Source organism: Microtus ochrogaster, unplaced genomic scaffold, assembly GCF_000317375.1.
Source record: "Microtus ochrogaster isolate Prairie Vole_2 unplaced genomic scaffold, MicOch1.0 UNK13, whole genome shotgun sequence".
Classification (NCBI taxonomy): domain Eukaryota; kingdom Metazoa; phylum Chordata; class Mammalia; order Rodentia; family Cricetidae; genus Microtus; species Microtus ochrogaster.
Window position 1 is genome coordinate 1205427 of NW_004949111.1, and position 15788 is coordinate 1221214.

Here is a 15788-nt window from a genome sequence, read left to right on the forward strand (position 1 = left end):
CCCCTCGTGGGGAAAGGGCGCAATATGTGGGAGGAGGGGGAAATAGGAAGTGGGGAAGAGGCAGAAATTTTTTTCAACAACTAAAAAAAAACAAGAAATAAAGAAAAAAAAGAACTGCAAGCAAAGCAATTTATTTTTAATTATTATTACATATTTCCAAAGTGGACCGATAAGGAATATCACAGACTAATGAAGTACTGTAGCTCTCATTTCAAATTACCATGGTTGTATCTCTTAAGTAGTATAAGCTTCCAAAATTCACACAAATAATTTAAAATCATTTTTATATTCATACAATTTAATGATTTTTAAAAAGATAGTGTCCAATTATTATTATAATTCTCTGATTACAGAAGAAAATGCCACGGTAAGGGGAGAAGGGGTTAGAGAAGTGAGAAGGGGAGGATGGGGAGAGCTTGGGGGAATGGGACGGTTGGGATGGTGGAAGAGTGGATATGGGAGCAGTGAAGTATATATCTCAATTAACGAAGCCATTTTAGGGTTGGCAAGAGACCGGACTCTAGAGGGGTTCCCAGGTGTCCAAGGAGATGTCCCCAGTTTGTTCCTTGAGCAGCTGAGGAGAGGGAGCCTGAACTGGCCCTAACCTATAGCCACACTGATGAATATCATGCATATCACCATAGAACCTTCATCTGGCAATGGATGGAGATAGAGACAGAGACCCACATTGGAGCTCTGGATTGAGCTCCCAAGGTCCAAATGAGGAGCAGAAGGAGAAAGAACATGAACAAGGAAGTCAGGACCACGAGGGTTGCGCCCTCCCACTGAGATTGTAGGGAACTCTAATGGGAACTCACCAAGGCCAGCTGGACTGGGACTGATGGAACATGTGACCAAACGGGACTCTGAATGTGGCTGACAAGGAGGGCTGACTGAGAAGCCAAAGACAATGGCACTGGGTTTTGATCCTACTGCATGTACTGTCTTTGTGGGAACCTAGTCGGTTTGGATGCTCACCCTCCTAGACCTGGATGGAGTGGGGAGGACCTTGGACTTCCCACAGGGCAGGGAACCCTGACTGCTCTTTGGTCTGAAGAGGGAGGAGGAGTGGGGGGAAGGGGAAAGGAAAAGAGAGGAGGTGAAAATTTGTAATAACAATATAAAAATTAAAAAAAAGAAAAAAAGAAAAAAAATTGGATAGCAGTGATGGAAACCAGAAAACTAGAAAACCTTCTCTTTCTTTACAGTAATGGTTTTAATGTGTGTTGACATTTGTGTACTTGTGTTCAATCCTGTGTTTACTTGTGTGTGTATATGTGTGTGTGTTAGTAAGAAAATTCCAACAGAAATATATGTCTACAACGTACAAATTCTACCTGTTCCATGAATTTCTTTAAGGGAATATCCCCTACATCATCTGTATTTTCTGAGATCCCACTGATAATTTGTGACTTGGTGATAATTTAACATTATTTTAACTATTTTTGTGCCTATGTATTTTGTCTACTTTGAAAGAGAATACAGACAGATGATCTTTATTTTAAGCAAAAATAATGTTATTTATCTAAACCAATGTTTTCCACTCTAAGAACTCATGCCATGGAATATTATTTTAAGTTGTTTTATATTCATTTATGCTGTGGAATATTGGTTTAATGATAAAAAGATGTGTTACATTCTTTTAAGTTGCATTTATCTAACTCTGTGAAGCAAAGTTATTTTGCATGTGTAAAACACAAGACTGATGTAATAAAGAGCTAAATAGACAATAGTTTACCAGGAGAAAGATAGTTGGGGCTGCCAGACAGAGAAAATAAATGAGAGAAATGAGAGAGAAGAGGAAGAGTGAAAAAAGAAGGAAGGGAGGAGGCAAAGGTCCAACTCCCCAACAACATGGGCAGCCATGGAGTAAGAAGAAAGGAAAGACATAGACTAGATAAAGGTAGAAACAGAGAGAAAAAACATAGTTGAAAAGAAATGAAATAATTTAAGAAAAGCTGGCTAAAACTGCATCAGAGGTCCTAGCCACACCACTTAGCAGTTTAAAGACTCATACAGTCAAAAACAGCTATACTATATGCAGTAAAAGAGGTCTAGATGGAGAAACATTTAAACAGGTTACAGTGAGTTTTACAATGTATGTAGGCTTAAGAAAAGAGTCAAGGTAAAATAGTTACTAAAAAAAAAGTTAAAAACATAACAAAACTTTATAGCTAGAAGTAAAGTAATATAAAAAAGAATAAGCCATGTAAATTTTGAAAACACACATGGAGTCTGTATCCTACATATTGCTTTATTGAACTTGAGTTTTTTGATTGCTATAACCAAAGGGCAGCAGGCTGACAGACATGGGATTGTGAACTAGACTGTTAAGTGGAACCAACCTGCTTTAGGTCTATCTTAACTTTTAAAAAGAATTTTTAAAAATGAATTTCCTTGGAGAAGAGCTTTTGTTTTTATTTCTACAAAAAACAAAAACTATAGATTCCTTCCAGGTTGATAAGTATCAGGTTTGATTGGGCAAGGGCTGCTGATATTGACAGGTGATATATATCAGCAAAAGATATATCTTGTCTGTCAGGACTTGGCCATTATCTTAATATTTACAGGGACCCCCTAAAGAAGCCTTCACCCACAGATATCAGGAAGCAATTTGGAGAACATGAAACCTATATTCCAAAAAGATGGAGCAGATGGTTGTTGGTTATTTGATGGGTTATGGTTGTTTGTTATCATTAAAGAAATATAGCAATATAGGATAAGAAGACAATTATTAATCTCCATTATTTTGCATAGGCATTGATTTTCGTATATTTATACAAATTTAGAGTTATTTTTGTTATAATGTATATATGTTTCTACTTTTATTTTGTGTATTGTGCTTATACAGCTCATTTAGAAATACAATGTATAATTAGGATATGGGGTGTGTAGTTAATCTATACTAATGAGGCTTGAATTTATATCAGATATGTTTTCAAGGTTAAGCAAGTATATTTTAGACAGATAGGTGATTATCAAACACTTAAAATACCTATAGAATGTGGCAGTTAATATGTTTAATAACCTAAGGTTTTCAAGGTAATGAGACACATCTGCTTTTGGCTTCAACACTTTACTTCATAAAAGAATGATGGACATTGAAGAAACTTCATATAGAGTTTGTTTTCAATGTGGCAAGTATAGCACATAAGAAAAAAACTGTTAAAGTTTGCCAAGAGAAGGTGGAACAGTCCTTCAAGAATCCTGCTTTACAGAAAAGTCTGACAAACATTCTGCAGGACACAGAGGAAAGTGACTGTCAGATTTTGCCAATACAAGGTAGAACAGTCCTTCAAAGTTTCTGCCTCACTGAAAAGTATGCAGATATGCTAGGTCTGTAGACTAAAAATAGATGCCCCAACATTGCAAAGGAACATTGGGTGAATATCCAGGAAACAAGATGTCTCTGTTGTTAGGTAATACTACATCCATCTGGGATCTTTGGTGGAGATAAAGACTAAATAGAGTTATAGTTTTACTTAGGCATGATAGAAAATAAATTAGGCATATTTCAGAATCACTAAGATAAGATAATTAATGGAGTATTTTATTTTGAATTTGCTAAATACAAAGGATCTGAATTGTGAATGTAACTCTTACTTGATAACTGCTTTTTTATATTTATTTATTTGAAGTGGGAGTGTTGTTATCTATCTGTTGCTTTCATTGGTTAATTAATAAAGAAAACTCCTTGGCCTGATAGGGCAGAATTTAAATAGGCAGAGTAGACTGAACAGAATGCTGGGAGAAAGAAAGCCGAGTCAGGCAGTGGCCATGATTCTCCCACCCAACACAGATGCAGGTTAAGAATCTCCCTGGTAAGCCACACCTCATGGTTCTACACAGATTATTAAATATGGGTTAAAGCAAGATGTGAGAATTAGCCAATAAGAGGCTAGAACTAATGGGCCAGGCAGTGTTTAAAAGAATACAGTTTCCGTGTAATTATTTCAGGCAAAGCTAGCCGGGTGGTGGGAAGCAGCCCGCCACTTCTACCACTACATTTTTTATTATGTATACAATATTCTGTATGTGTGTATGCCTGCAGGCCAGAAGAGGGTACCAGACCCCATTACAGATGGTTATGAGCCACCATGTCGTTCCTGGGAATTGAACTCAGGATGTTTGGAAGAGCAGGGAATGCTCTTAGCCTCTGAGCCATCTCTATAGCCCCCATAACTGCTTTTTTTTTTAAAAAAAGATTTATTTATTTATTTATTATGTGTACAGTGTTCTGTCTGCATGCATGGCTGTAGGCCAGAAGAGGGCTCCCACTACAGATGGTTGTGAACCACCATGTGAGTTTTGGGAATTGAACTCAGGACCTCTGGATGAGCAGTCAGTGCTCTTAACTGCTAAGCCATTACTCCAGCCTGATAATTGCTTTTGTTGTGTACACTTTTACAATGTTAAAGTTAAAATATTTCATTTTTATTTAGAGAAAAGTGAGAAATATCATAGAATGTTAGTTAAAGATATATTTGTTTAATCTGTGGAATATTTGTTTAATGGTATAAAGATGTGTTTCATTCTTTTATGTTGCATTAGTTTAACTCTGTAAAGTTGTGTTACTTTGCCTGTCTAAAACAACTGATTGGTCTAATAAAGAGTTGAATGGCTGATAAATAGCTAGGCAGGAGAAGGATAGGTGGGATTGCCTGGTAGAGAGATAAAGCAAGAGAATAAAAAGAGAGATAAGTAAGAGAAAGAGGAGAGAGGACACTGGGGGCCAGCCACCCAGCCACAGATTAAGAAGAAAGAAAGATATATAGAATAAAGAAAGGTAAAAAGCCCAGAGGCAAAACAAAGTTAAAGAGAAATTGGATAATTTGAGTTAGAAAAGCTTGCTAAAAACAAGCAAAGCTCCAGTATTCATAAGTATGAGTAGGTCTCTGTGTCTTTATTTGTGATCTGGGTGGAGGCCGCCCAAAGAGCAAAGACTAAAACTGTAAACTTAGCTTTGAGCAAGGAAATATTTATTGCAATAAGTTAGGTTGTTGTTCAGAAAAGTAATTTTGTTTGGAAATTCTGCTCATATTTTTGACAGTCCATTTTATTATCACTTTGAAGACCAAAATGAGTTTTGAAACGGTAAACTTAACTTGATTTGGATATCATGACTGATTGATAACTTTGCATAAAATGTCCTTATTCGTTTATCTCTTTTGTGTCACTACTTTATAACATAACTAAACAAATATGTTTCATAAAGTTTAATACTAAATTTATAGGGCCTTTTACAAAATACTTTGTAAAAGCATAAGTGTAGAATGTTACAAAGTACAAATCTATTTTAAAAACTAATATATCCAATTACATTTTTGTAGTTTCAATTTTTTTCTCATTAAATAGTCCAAATAACCACATGTGTAAAAACTTACCTTTCTACACAGTCAGAAAGCCTGGAGCAATGGTTAGGAGCAGGAGCATCATGTCCCCCTACAACATACAAGTATCCATTGTGCGTTGCTACGCCTACACCTCCACGTCTTTTTGACATTGGAGCACACAGACTCCACTTGTTAGTGTGTGGGTCAAAGTACTCCATTGACTTGAGGCAGGAACTTCCATCACGCCCACCAATAGCATACAGCCTACAAAAAAATAAACACACACACATACATATATACACATATGTGTGTACATAGTCACACAAATTCATTTACAGGGATGACAATAAAGGCATTTTTATTTTCTCACACTTTATAATGTATGTTCTAGTCCATTGCTGTTGTCAACAGAAAGACTGGATTTGTGAATGGGTATTTATCTATGGCCCTTGGTAAAGCCTAGTCTATTCCAAACAACCCTCTTTAATTTTTGTCAAAAAAATTTTGACTTAACACTGAAAGATCTGGAAAATATTTATGTGCAGATATTCAGAAGATATCAGGAAGATTTATTTTCATATGTAGTCCCAACAATCAGTTTCAACAAAGTTGCAGTTACAGGAGGTCAAACTGTTTCACTTCATACTTTCTGTCAGTATGAGCTGTATAGTATTAAATATAATATTTTTCCTAAAAGATGTTTATATAAGGCAACTAATGAAATATAATAAAATTGAGAAGGCAGATTATCCTTATGAAGAAAATGTAACTATAAAATGTTGTTTAATAACTTATGAATGTAAATTATTATAATATATAATGCTTTAATTTAAATATTATATGGTAATAATAAAGATGATAAACAATCATCAAAACGTATGCTTGTAGCTTTCTTTCACACTGAATTGAAAGCAATATAACTCAATAAAGCAAAATGAAATAAATTCAAGTTGATGATTTGAATCTGGTGTGGTGTATAGAGGGGTTATGGAATTGAATCACTTGATACCATCTGGTTAGAACAGTCAGTCAGTTTACAATTATGCGAAACCCGAAAATATTATAGATAGGAACCTCTCTTCTGCTTTAACTATTTACTATTTCTTTTTCTGTTGAGTTCTAAAATACACCTGTGCTGAGTTTTTACCAAGCTCATTGATGTTCAGGTACCAATTTCATACACAGTAGTACAGAATCACATAAATCTTGACACTGGTTACCCTATTGTCTGAACTATCTACCATGTAAGCTATATGCGACTAAGAGTGGTTTCATGTCTCTGAAAAACACACATGTAAGTAGCATTATACAGACTAAGCAGGTTATATTTAATTTATAATATAATTATAATTTATAATTATATTTAATAATATGCATATATATGCATGAATGTGAAAACAATGAAAAAGGAACCTTAAATTTGCAAGAAAGATATGAAAGGTATATGGGACAGTTTGGAGGGAGGAAAAGGAAGGAAGAAACGATGTAATTATTTAATAATCTCAATAATAGAAGAAAATAAAAATAAAGAAAACCATTATAATTATGTAGTACTGATTCAAGGTTTGGAAGCATCAGGAGAGCTTGTTTTTACAGAATCAGAAAAATGTGAGTCTTCAGGAAGGGCAAAACCAGATGGAATTCATTACTTATGCACCTTAAACTCTCAGAGGAGAGATTGGTGAACAATAACTTACCTTATTCATAAACATAGGAAGACAAATTATTTTTATAAATTTAGAGTAATTTGTAATGCAAAAGATGTCACTTATTTAGGGCAAATTGGAAATGATTATCTAAAATAGTCTTCTTCAAATTCATGTGTATATACTTTTCCTAAATATTTAAGTGAAATGAAGTTTCTGATTCTTTTAAGATAAGACTAAGATGTAAAAATTTCCCCAAAGATTGCTTATATTTCTGGATCCAGAACCAAATTTTGAATAGAGTTTATAATTTTTTTAATGTAGCATTTATTGTAGAAAACTATTTTCCTTCACAAAGAAAGGAAGATTCCACCAAATGACTTTTATAATTGCTAATAAGGGTGATCTGATAACGTATAATGTTTACTGACTGATGATCATAACAAAGAAACTGCACAACATGGTCTGGTAACAAAGAGCTTGTATATTTAAGTTTACTTATTATTTAGTGCAACAACTCCAACGGTGCTTCTAGGAGTTGACATGCTGGCCACATAATTCCATTGACGTCCATCAGGATCCCATCTTTCTACGGTATTTAGATAACTCCATCCATCGTGACCTCCAACAGCATACATTGGTCCTTCAAGTGTTGCTACACCTAAAGGATAGCATAGTATAAAGGGTCATTTACCTATGCCTCATGAAGCAACAAACTGCTTTAAGAACTATTTTGTATCTGAAATAGTTTGGTGCTCATGTGAGTCATTAATTGATTACATATGAGGCTAAATATGGTATTATTATCGTAGAAAAACTTCCCCTGACCACTATATTTCATGATAAGATATCAATAATCAGATTCTCATTGCTTTTTGTACATTCTTCTCACATATGTGATTTGTAACATGTGTTAGATTGCATTTTTAAAGCTTGCATTTATTTCTTTTCAGGACATGCACATGCATAAGAATTATAATGTTATAACAGATAATAACTACATTGTGTATGATTTAACAGAAACAATTTAACAAAACAAATGGTGAGAAAATTCCAGTCCTGGATCTGACACGTAGTACCATAGTACCATATGAAAGTCTATTGTGATCTTGCCAAGAACTGGATGAGTTCAGTTATGGCACTCATGTCTGGCAGTTCTCAACTGCCTGCAATTCTGGCTTCAAGAGATCTGATACTTTCTTCTGATCTGCAAGGCACCATTTGCGTGTTTGTAAGCCCACATATAGATACATTTGCTTACACATAATTTTTTTTAAATCATAAACGCGTACTTTGTAAAAAAAAGTCAAATACTTCATTTTTTCAGATACCGTAATATTTAAGCACATAGAACATAGTATAGAGAAATCAATGTAGCTTGATATATATTCAAGAGAATTAATGTTTTCCAATATTCTACACAACATTACTTATCCATAAACTGTGTAGAGACCTCTGCCTTAATTATGCTTTAGAGTTCTGATCAGCAAACGTACTAATCATAAATATATATATATATGTATATCCTGTATTTGCATTCAAAAATCTCTTAATATCTTAGTGAATGCAAATTTGCTTGTTGTGCAGAGGCATAATTTTCTGACAAGAGCTTATAATACTTTACCATTGTCAAAAATTTTACTCCCAACTGAGCTTGAGGGAAGTGTTCTGTTGCATTTTATGTTCTCCATAAAATACACCTTCAGAAAATTAACATCTTCTCTGAAATGGAACCCTTTCAAATGTTGGTAGAAGGGACATGGAATTAAAATATAACATTATGTTACAATTAAAGATTTCCATGAGCATTTCAAGTTTGCTTAACCTTCCCAGAACCTTTAAGCCACTGTGATTCTTGGAATATCTCCTTGTAAAGTGCTCCTTGATCTAATATGAAAAGTTTTCCTACATATTTTTGAGAAATTATATAGCATTAAATATCTTACCAAGCCCATGTCTATGTGTTGACATAGGAGGCATCACAACCCAGGTTTTGGTAACTGGATTAAAACATTCTACAGTATTCAAAGTTTTTAAACCATCTCTTCCTCCCACGACATAAAGTTTATTATCAACAACTGCAACTCCAAACTGAAGTCTACGACCACTCATAGTGCCAATATGGAGCCAACTGTTGGTTCTGAGGTCATACTTCTCAATTGTAGTAGTACCTGTTAAAGATGTAATTAGCAATAATAAAAACCAAATTAAACAATAAGTGTGGTTATTTAATATTATGTGTTCTAATTCACAACATACCATCAGGAAAGAGAGTTGAAATTAATTTAACTAGCTCATGTAACAGTACTAACTGATATATAAGGCAAGGAGTGATAGTTCCACTGCTTTTAAATTAAACTGGAACCCTGAGCAGAAAGTAGTGTATTTGGTTTTGACATCAAAATATGAATTTAATGATATTAAATAATACATGAAATAAAATTGTGGGCAATTACAGGTAGTGCCAATACATGGTTTATATATATTATGAAAAAGCTCGTATCTTAGTTCTTTTACTGCATATTTATATAAAATATGAGATGAATTAATATTTCCTTCTATAGCTTACTAAAGCCAGTGAACTGAAATTTTAATTATGCTAATAATTATTTTCTTCATATTTTCTACAATGTAAGGATTTTCTGTTGTATGTATATAGATGTATATGTGTGTTGAAAATTATTTTAAATGAATTAAACATTAGAGAGAGGACTAAATAATTATGAATTACAATTCATTTCACATATGGTTTTGGCATTATTTCTCCAAAATTTTCATGGTGTTTATGTGAAGAATTGCAGCTGAAGTTATAGAATTCTAAAGAATTACTTCATTGATGAAAATTTTAAGTTAAACTTCTGAAATATCAATTTAGTGAAGTAGTATATTCTCACCAGTGAAATAGTAAATTCTAAACTAATATTTTAATGATTTTTTTTTACTTCTGTAAACACTGCATTTTTTAATTTACTCAATGTTGCTGCTGAGCATTTTCAGTGAAAGCTGATTCATCACAATGGCTATGAGTATAATGAAAAAACTAAAGTAGACTTAATTAGTATTCATTCCTATAGTTTATCAGAGGGACAAGCAAAACACTTCCCACATGTTCTTTACTGGTGGATTTGTAGGAAAAATAGTTCACTGTAACAATGAAAATAAAGTTAACATTTGCAGTGTTGTTATTGACAGCTGTAAGGCTATGGTCTAAGAGCATATAAAGGGAAAACTTAGGTGGAGCTTATATTGTCTCTATAGCTAATTTATTTTGATTTAGATCATCTTTTCTGCGCTACACATATTTAGATGATACAGTTAAACTTAAATACATACAAATTCCTACATGATTTTGAATACACATTTCTGAGAATGTTTTGTTTTTATTTATTACAATTTTCACAAATCATTCTTTTAATTCTTCTGATTTGTTTTATTGTTGGTTTATTTAGTGAAAATTATCATAGCCAATTTAGATTGGAATTCAAAATTAAGCTATACTAATTATTAAGAAAATATAGATAACATTGGAAAGGTAATAGGTTAGGAAATTACACAAGGCTACATTAGCTATCATAGAAAAATGAAATATCTCGATATCCAGGGTAGTAGGCTAACTACACAAGGTAAGATTTTATTTAACTTCTCTATTGCAATCACAAAAGTTTGGATAAGTACTTTAGAATTTTGAAATTTAAAGAATTTCTCAGTTTCGTTAATCACCATCTCTGATAATTCAACTATTCAAATTTAAAATTTTGACTCAGATCTTGACTACAGTTTCTGATGATGGTTCTTTTATGATAATTTCTAGTCATTAGCATTAGCTTCAGACATTTGTGTGTTGTCTATATTTAATTGTAGATCTGTATTATTATATAATTTAGAACCAAAAATAAATAATAGAGTACTATATTCCTAGACATTAATAGGAATTAATTAGATTCAAAAAGCATCATCAAGGCAACTAAAACAATATACTATAAGAAAAGGCATATATAGCACTGTAATGATAAATGCTTTTCAATATAATACTGATTTATGTAAGCAGAGGCTACACTTTCCACATTTTGTGCATACTACTTTGATTTTGTATCTAATTCTGTACTGTTTTATTGTTGATCATAGGAGCTCACACTGGTTGTTCAAGAACCTGAAACCACAAAGAGTATAGAGGGTTTTACTGCTATCCCTTCTAGAATTGTGACAATGGAGATAAAGGAACAAGGACTTCTAGTAAGTATTATTCAGTAACATTTCAAGATTATCAAATCTTAAATTGCCCAAAGTAGGAATAATAGAAGTTCTCTTCCAGTATTATGGTCAGAGTTATGAAGTATTTTCAAAAGGTACTTAATACTACTAGGTCTTATTATTTTCCTAATAGTTGTCAACTTCCCATAGAGCTTTATATGTTGTTTCTATATAGAGACCCTCAAAATGAAAGGTTTACATGCCTTCAAAACAGAACTGTGGTAAGAGAGTTCAGTTATAAAAAGTTCCTATTTCGTTGATCTTTAGAATCAGACATGAAACTGGATACACTTACAATCATTTCATTGTTTAAAAAAAACTCTTCATTTAAGGATAACATAGACAAGAAATACTTGAAAATGATAAGAAAGAGCAAATGCAACAAAAACACACACAAGAGATTTCTATACTGTACCAGAGAAATGGCTCAGTGGATAAAGGTGCTGGCAGCTAAACCTGATGACTGGAGTTTGTTCTCAAGGAGACAACTGATGCCTGTAAATTGCCTTCATATGCACACTGTGACACACATGTGCTCGCGATACAATTAATAAATAAAATGAACAGAGTCTCAATACTTAGAAATGTTTCTATATTGCAGATTATGTTTTTAAAGATATCACAAACTAGAACCAGAATTTATAGTGCATAAGCCTAGCATAAGTAAAGCGCTAAACTAATTCCCAGCACTGAAAGAAAAAAAATCTCAACAAATGATAATTGCATTTATGTTTTGCACTTAATACCTTCAGTTTTTAATTTAAGTACCAAGAAGTTGTTAATGTTATTCTATTCAGTGCAATAAAGTCAGGGATAGTGGTTTATGTCTGTAATACCAGCACTTGGGAGGCTGATGCAGGAGGATTGCCATCACCTTTTAAATCAGCCTAGGCTATGGAAGCAATATATGAAAAATAAGACAATCAAAAAGCAATAAAATGTGAAACTGTCAAACCTGAAATTAATTAGGGTATCCTATAGTATTTGTTATTTTCTGAAGAACACTAGTTATATGACGTAGTTCCAGAATTTTGGAAATTACTTCCTCTATAATCTCATTTTTAAATGTGTTAAATTAGATATATATTTTGTAGAGTTTATATATTGACAAGCTGATCTATAATATGGCAATGTTTAAAGGTTTTTTGCATTAGAACTGATAAAATGATGAATATTTACTCTCACAAATTGATCAATTTTGCTCTCACAATACTCTGCTAGTTATCATGAAAGCAGACTATTACCAAACAAAAATCAGACAGGAGATGAGAAAAGACAATAGAGGGCAATTTTTTAAAAAAAAATCTATGTTATATGTATGTATTACAGTATCATAGTGAAACAACTTTATTCTACAATTAATGAGCAGTAATAAAAACAAAAGTTTACCTTCTATATGTTCTTTGCTATTTTCACTTTCTTACTTTTTTGTCCCTCAAGCTCATAATTTTATATTATTTTAAATTTCTTAGATTCAGATACTCTATTACAGTAATAGAAAATTCACTAGGTAAAAATTCTTTGTGATTAATTGGCATATTTCTTATATCTATTCCAATTTCAAATGGAAATAATGGATTGTTACTAGGATAAACCTTCAAGTTGTAGGTCATTTATTCAATCTATCAAATAAAATTTCAACTTATGATTTACCAGTATTCTCACTTTCTTTTCAATAAACTTCATTATAAAACCATTTCTTTAGTTTGGAGAGATGATTCAGTTGGCAAATCACCAGCTGCCCTCTCACATGACCCAGGTTCTATTTCCAACACTCACATGATGGCTAAAAACAAACCAAGGGATCTGAAGTCTCTTCTATTCTTCTTGAGATTGTACTCATGGGTGCTAAACATGCATTTACAATCATGTATGAAAACAAAACACCCTTGCATGTAAAATAAAATAATAAAAAAATCTTTGCTTTGTTATTTTAGCCAAAAGAATCATAAAAATGAAAAATTCACATGAAAATAATAAAGCCATAGACAAAGTTTTTCAAGAAGGGGAAGGATAATAGCTTCAGAAGCTGCTCCTTTATCTTCATGGAAGTTTTATTTATACAAAATTAACCTTATATTGCAATTCAAACTGAGGATCTTACAGTTAACATTTCAGTATTTTTTTTATAATTAGTCTTTAAGCATGTAGCAGAATTAAGAGAACTAATTAGATGTCACTATTGTATTTGGGAAAATACATTTATCTCTTTCTAAAATAGAAACATGGATAGAAAGAAAGAAAGATGATACAGACAGACAGACAGACAGACAGACAGACAGACAGATAGATAGATAGATAGATAGAGCTGGATAGATAAATAAAATTTTCCTGTAAAGGTTTGACAGAGAAAACTGAATAGTCAAACCTGATATTGTGTTCTTAAAGTAAAATCTCTATTAAGAATTAAGTAAGTCATAATTAACAGATGATGATCCAGAAGATAAGGAGGAAATGAGGTATAAAATAATCATACAAACTACCCTATTTATGAAAATTCAGCTTCTGATACACTTACTTAACAAGGATTTAATAGTCTCCTTGTAATGTGGAGGCTGTTAGAAATATCTCTCTCTTCTTTTTTTCAAATGGAGGTATTTTCCCAATTAATTAATGTGTTGCTTTTACCTTTAGCAGAATCCATACCTCCCACAGCATAAAGTGCCCCCACAGTTGACTTTCTAGGTTTTGTACGAGGGCTTTGCAACATGGATCTTCTCTCAGGCAAGAGATGATACTTCATAGCTTCCATTAATAGCTTCTGACACTCCAGATCATCCGCAAACATTGAACTGTTTTCCAGATCTGCTAGTAACTGGAAAGTAACAATGCATGGTACATATATAAGGAGTCCAACATAGAAAAAACATGGTTTATTTCTATAACATGGAATACTAAGTATGAAAACAGACAAGAAAAATATTTGTCAAAAATAATCAAAGAGACTAGCTATAACACACAATGCTGAGTACGTTCATCTACTGCTTAAGGCTAATTCAAACAGTTCATATTTTTGTGTATTTGAGATATTGGAGATGTCATGGAAACATACTCTGTAAAGATATTATCCCCTTCATCTGTACTGTATCTTTATCATTACATCACAGCACTATTCTAAAAGCATATGCTTTTTTAAAGTGAGCTAGTATATGTGTGTGTGTGTGTGTGTGTGTGTGTGTGTGTGTGTGAATAATTACTAGTCAAGACCAGAAAAAGTGGGTGATAGATATTGCCATTACCTAATACATTACAGGATCCTAAATAACTATGACGAAATATAGGTAAAATGTTGTTCCCAAGAGGAACCACAGAAAACTCAAAGACATATTTCAGAATGTTAATATGTATCATTGAATCCACACTGGCATAGTATATCAAAAGAAATAGCAAACAAGTTTGCTGGATTAAATTGTTAGTCTTATACCATTTCTATGACAATTCTTTTTCTGGTTAACTTTAGTTCTGTTTTATTTGACTTGTTCTCTGGTGAAGGAATATTTTGATTTGCCAGACTAAACTGCAGGCATTTCTTAAACATGATATTTGAAATAGGTTTGAAGATTATGCTATAAAACTTTCCTCTAAAAAACACTTTACAGATTTATAATGTTCATATATTTTATTTCTTTAGTGTTTGTTGGAAATATTGTGGAAGTCAAAAAATACCGGCCCATTTCCACCTTGTCTGATAATCAGAGAGTTTGGAGATTTGACAATAATTTTTGAATGCCCTAAGTCAGGAGGTGATTGCTCAGTTCTTTTGAAATTAAAATAGCTCATTCTAGTAAGTCCATGCCATTCTGACAGGTGGTCAGGATATGCAAATGTACTTCTGCCCTAACCAACCCCCACGCCCCAGCCCCACCCTTTATGATGAGTACAAAAGTTGTGAAAAAATAAACGCTAGAGAATTTCAGGATTTCTGTCACTGGAATGCCCTGCTGATACTTTCCAAGTTTTCTGTCTCATTATTTTTATGCGTCTTCATATTCTTTACTTATATTTCTTTAATTTCCCATGCCTCTACCCTGGTAAGAAGGCTGGTCCTTGACAAAATATAATCAGTTATCTTAGAAACTCTACATGTCCATTTTATTTCATAATACTAACAATATTAGGAAATTTTCAAATAAGACATATTTTAAGTATAAAGCATTATTAAAGTTCAGAGAACAATAGTTGTATGATTAGGTATGACACATCCCCTTATTCTAATACAGAGAAGTTTAAACTAATGCCTGCTGAAAAATACCAAATCTAAATAAAGAACTCTAAATTTAAGAATTTTGTATACACAAGTGCTTCCCAGGATTATTCATGCCTAAAAAATATGATGAACAGGTTAAAATATATATTATTCAACCTAATTATAGGGTCTAAAACATAGATTCTAAAAAGTTCATAGAAAATTTCTTGATGTTGTTCTGTGAAAATTACAGAATCTAATCATTTTCCTAGTTTCGTATGCTTACACAAATAGAAATTTTCTACATAATTGAATTTCAACTATCTGTTCTTTATTAAGAATTTTGAGAAATATATATATATATATATATAT

At 32.6% G+C, this 15788-nt stretch overlaps 1 protein-coding gene across 2 annotated transcripts in view; it reads right to left on the reverse strand.

Moving 5' to 3' along the window:
- Positions 1-15788, reverse strand: part of Klhl4 (kelch like family member 4) — a 76415-nt gene that overhangs the window by 10313 nt on the left and 50314 nt on the right. The window contains exons 6-9 of one of the 2 annotated variants that reach the window (XM_013353603.2): positions 13877-14045; positions 8926-9150; positions 7478-7640; positions 5385-5597 (exon numbers count right to left, since the gene is read on the reverse strand). In XM_013353603.2, coding sequence (XP_013209057.1) covers positions 5385-5597; positions 7478-7640; positions 8926-9150; positions 13877-14045 — 770 coding nt within the window. Of the gene's footprint in view, positions 1-5384; positions 5598-7477; positions 7641-8925; positions 9151-13858; positions 14046-15788 lie in introns of both variants that reach the window. The other variant, XM_005366703.3, reaches the window with a different exon arrangement.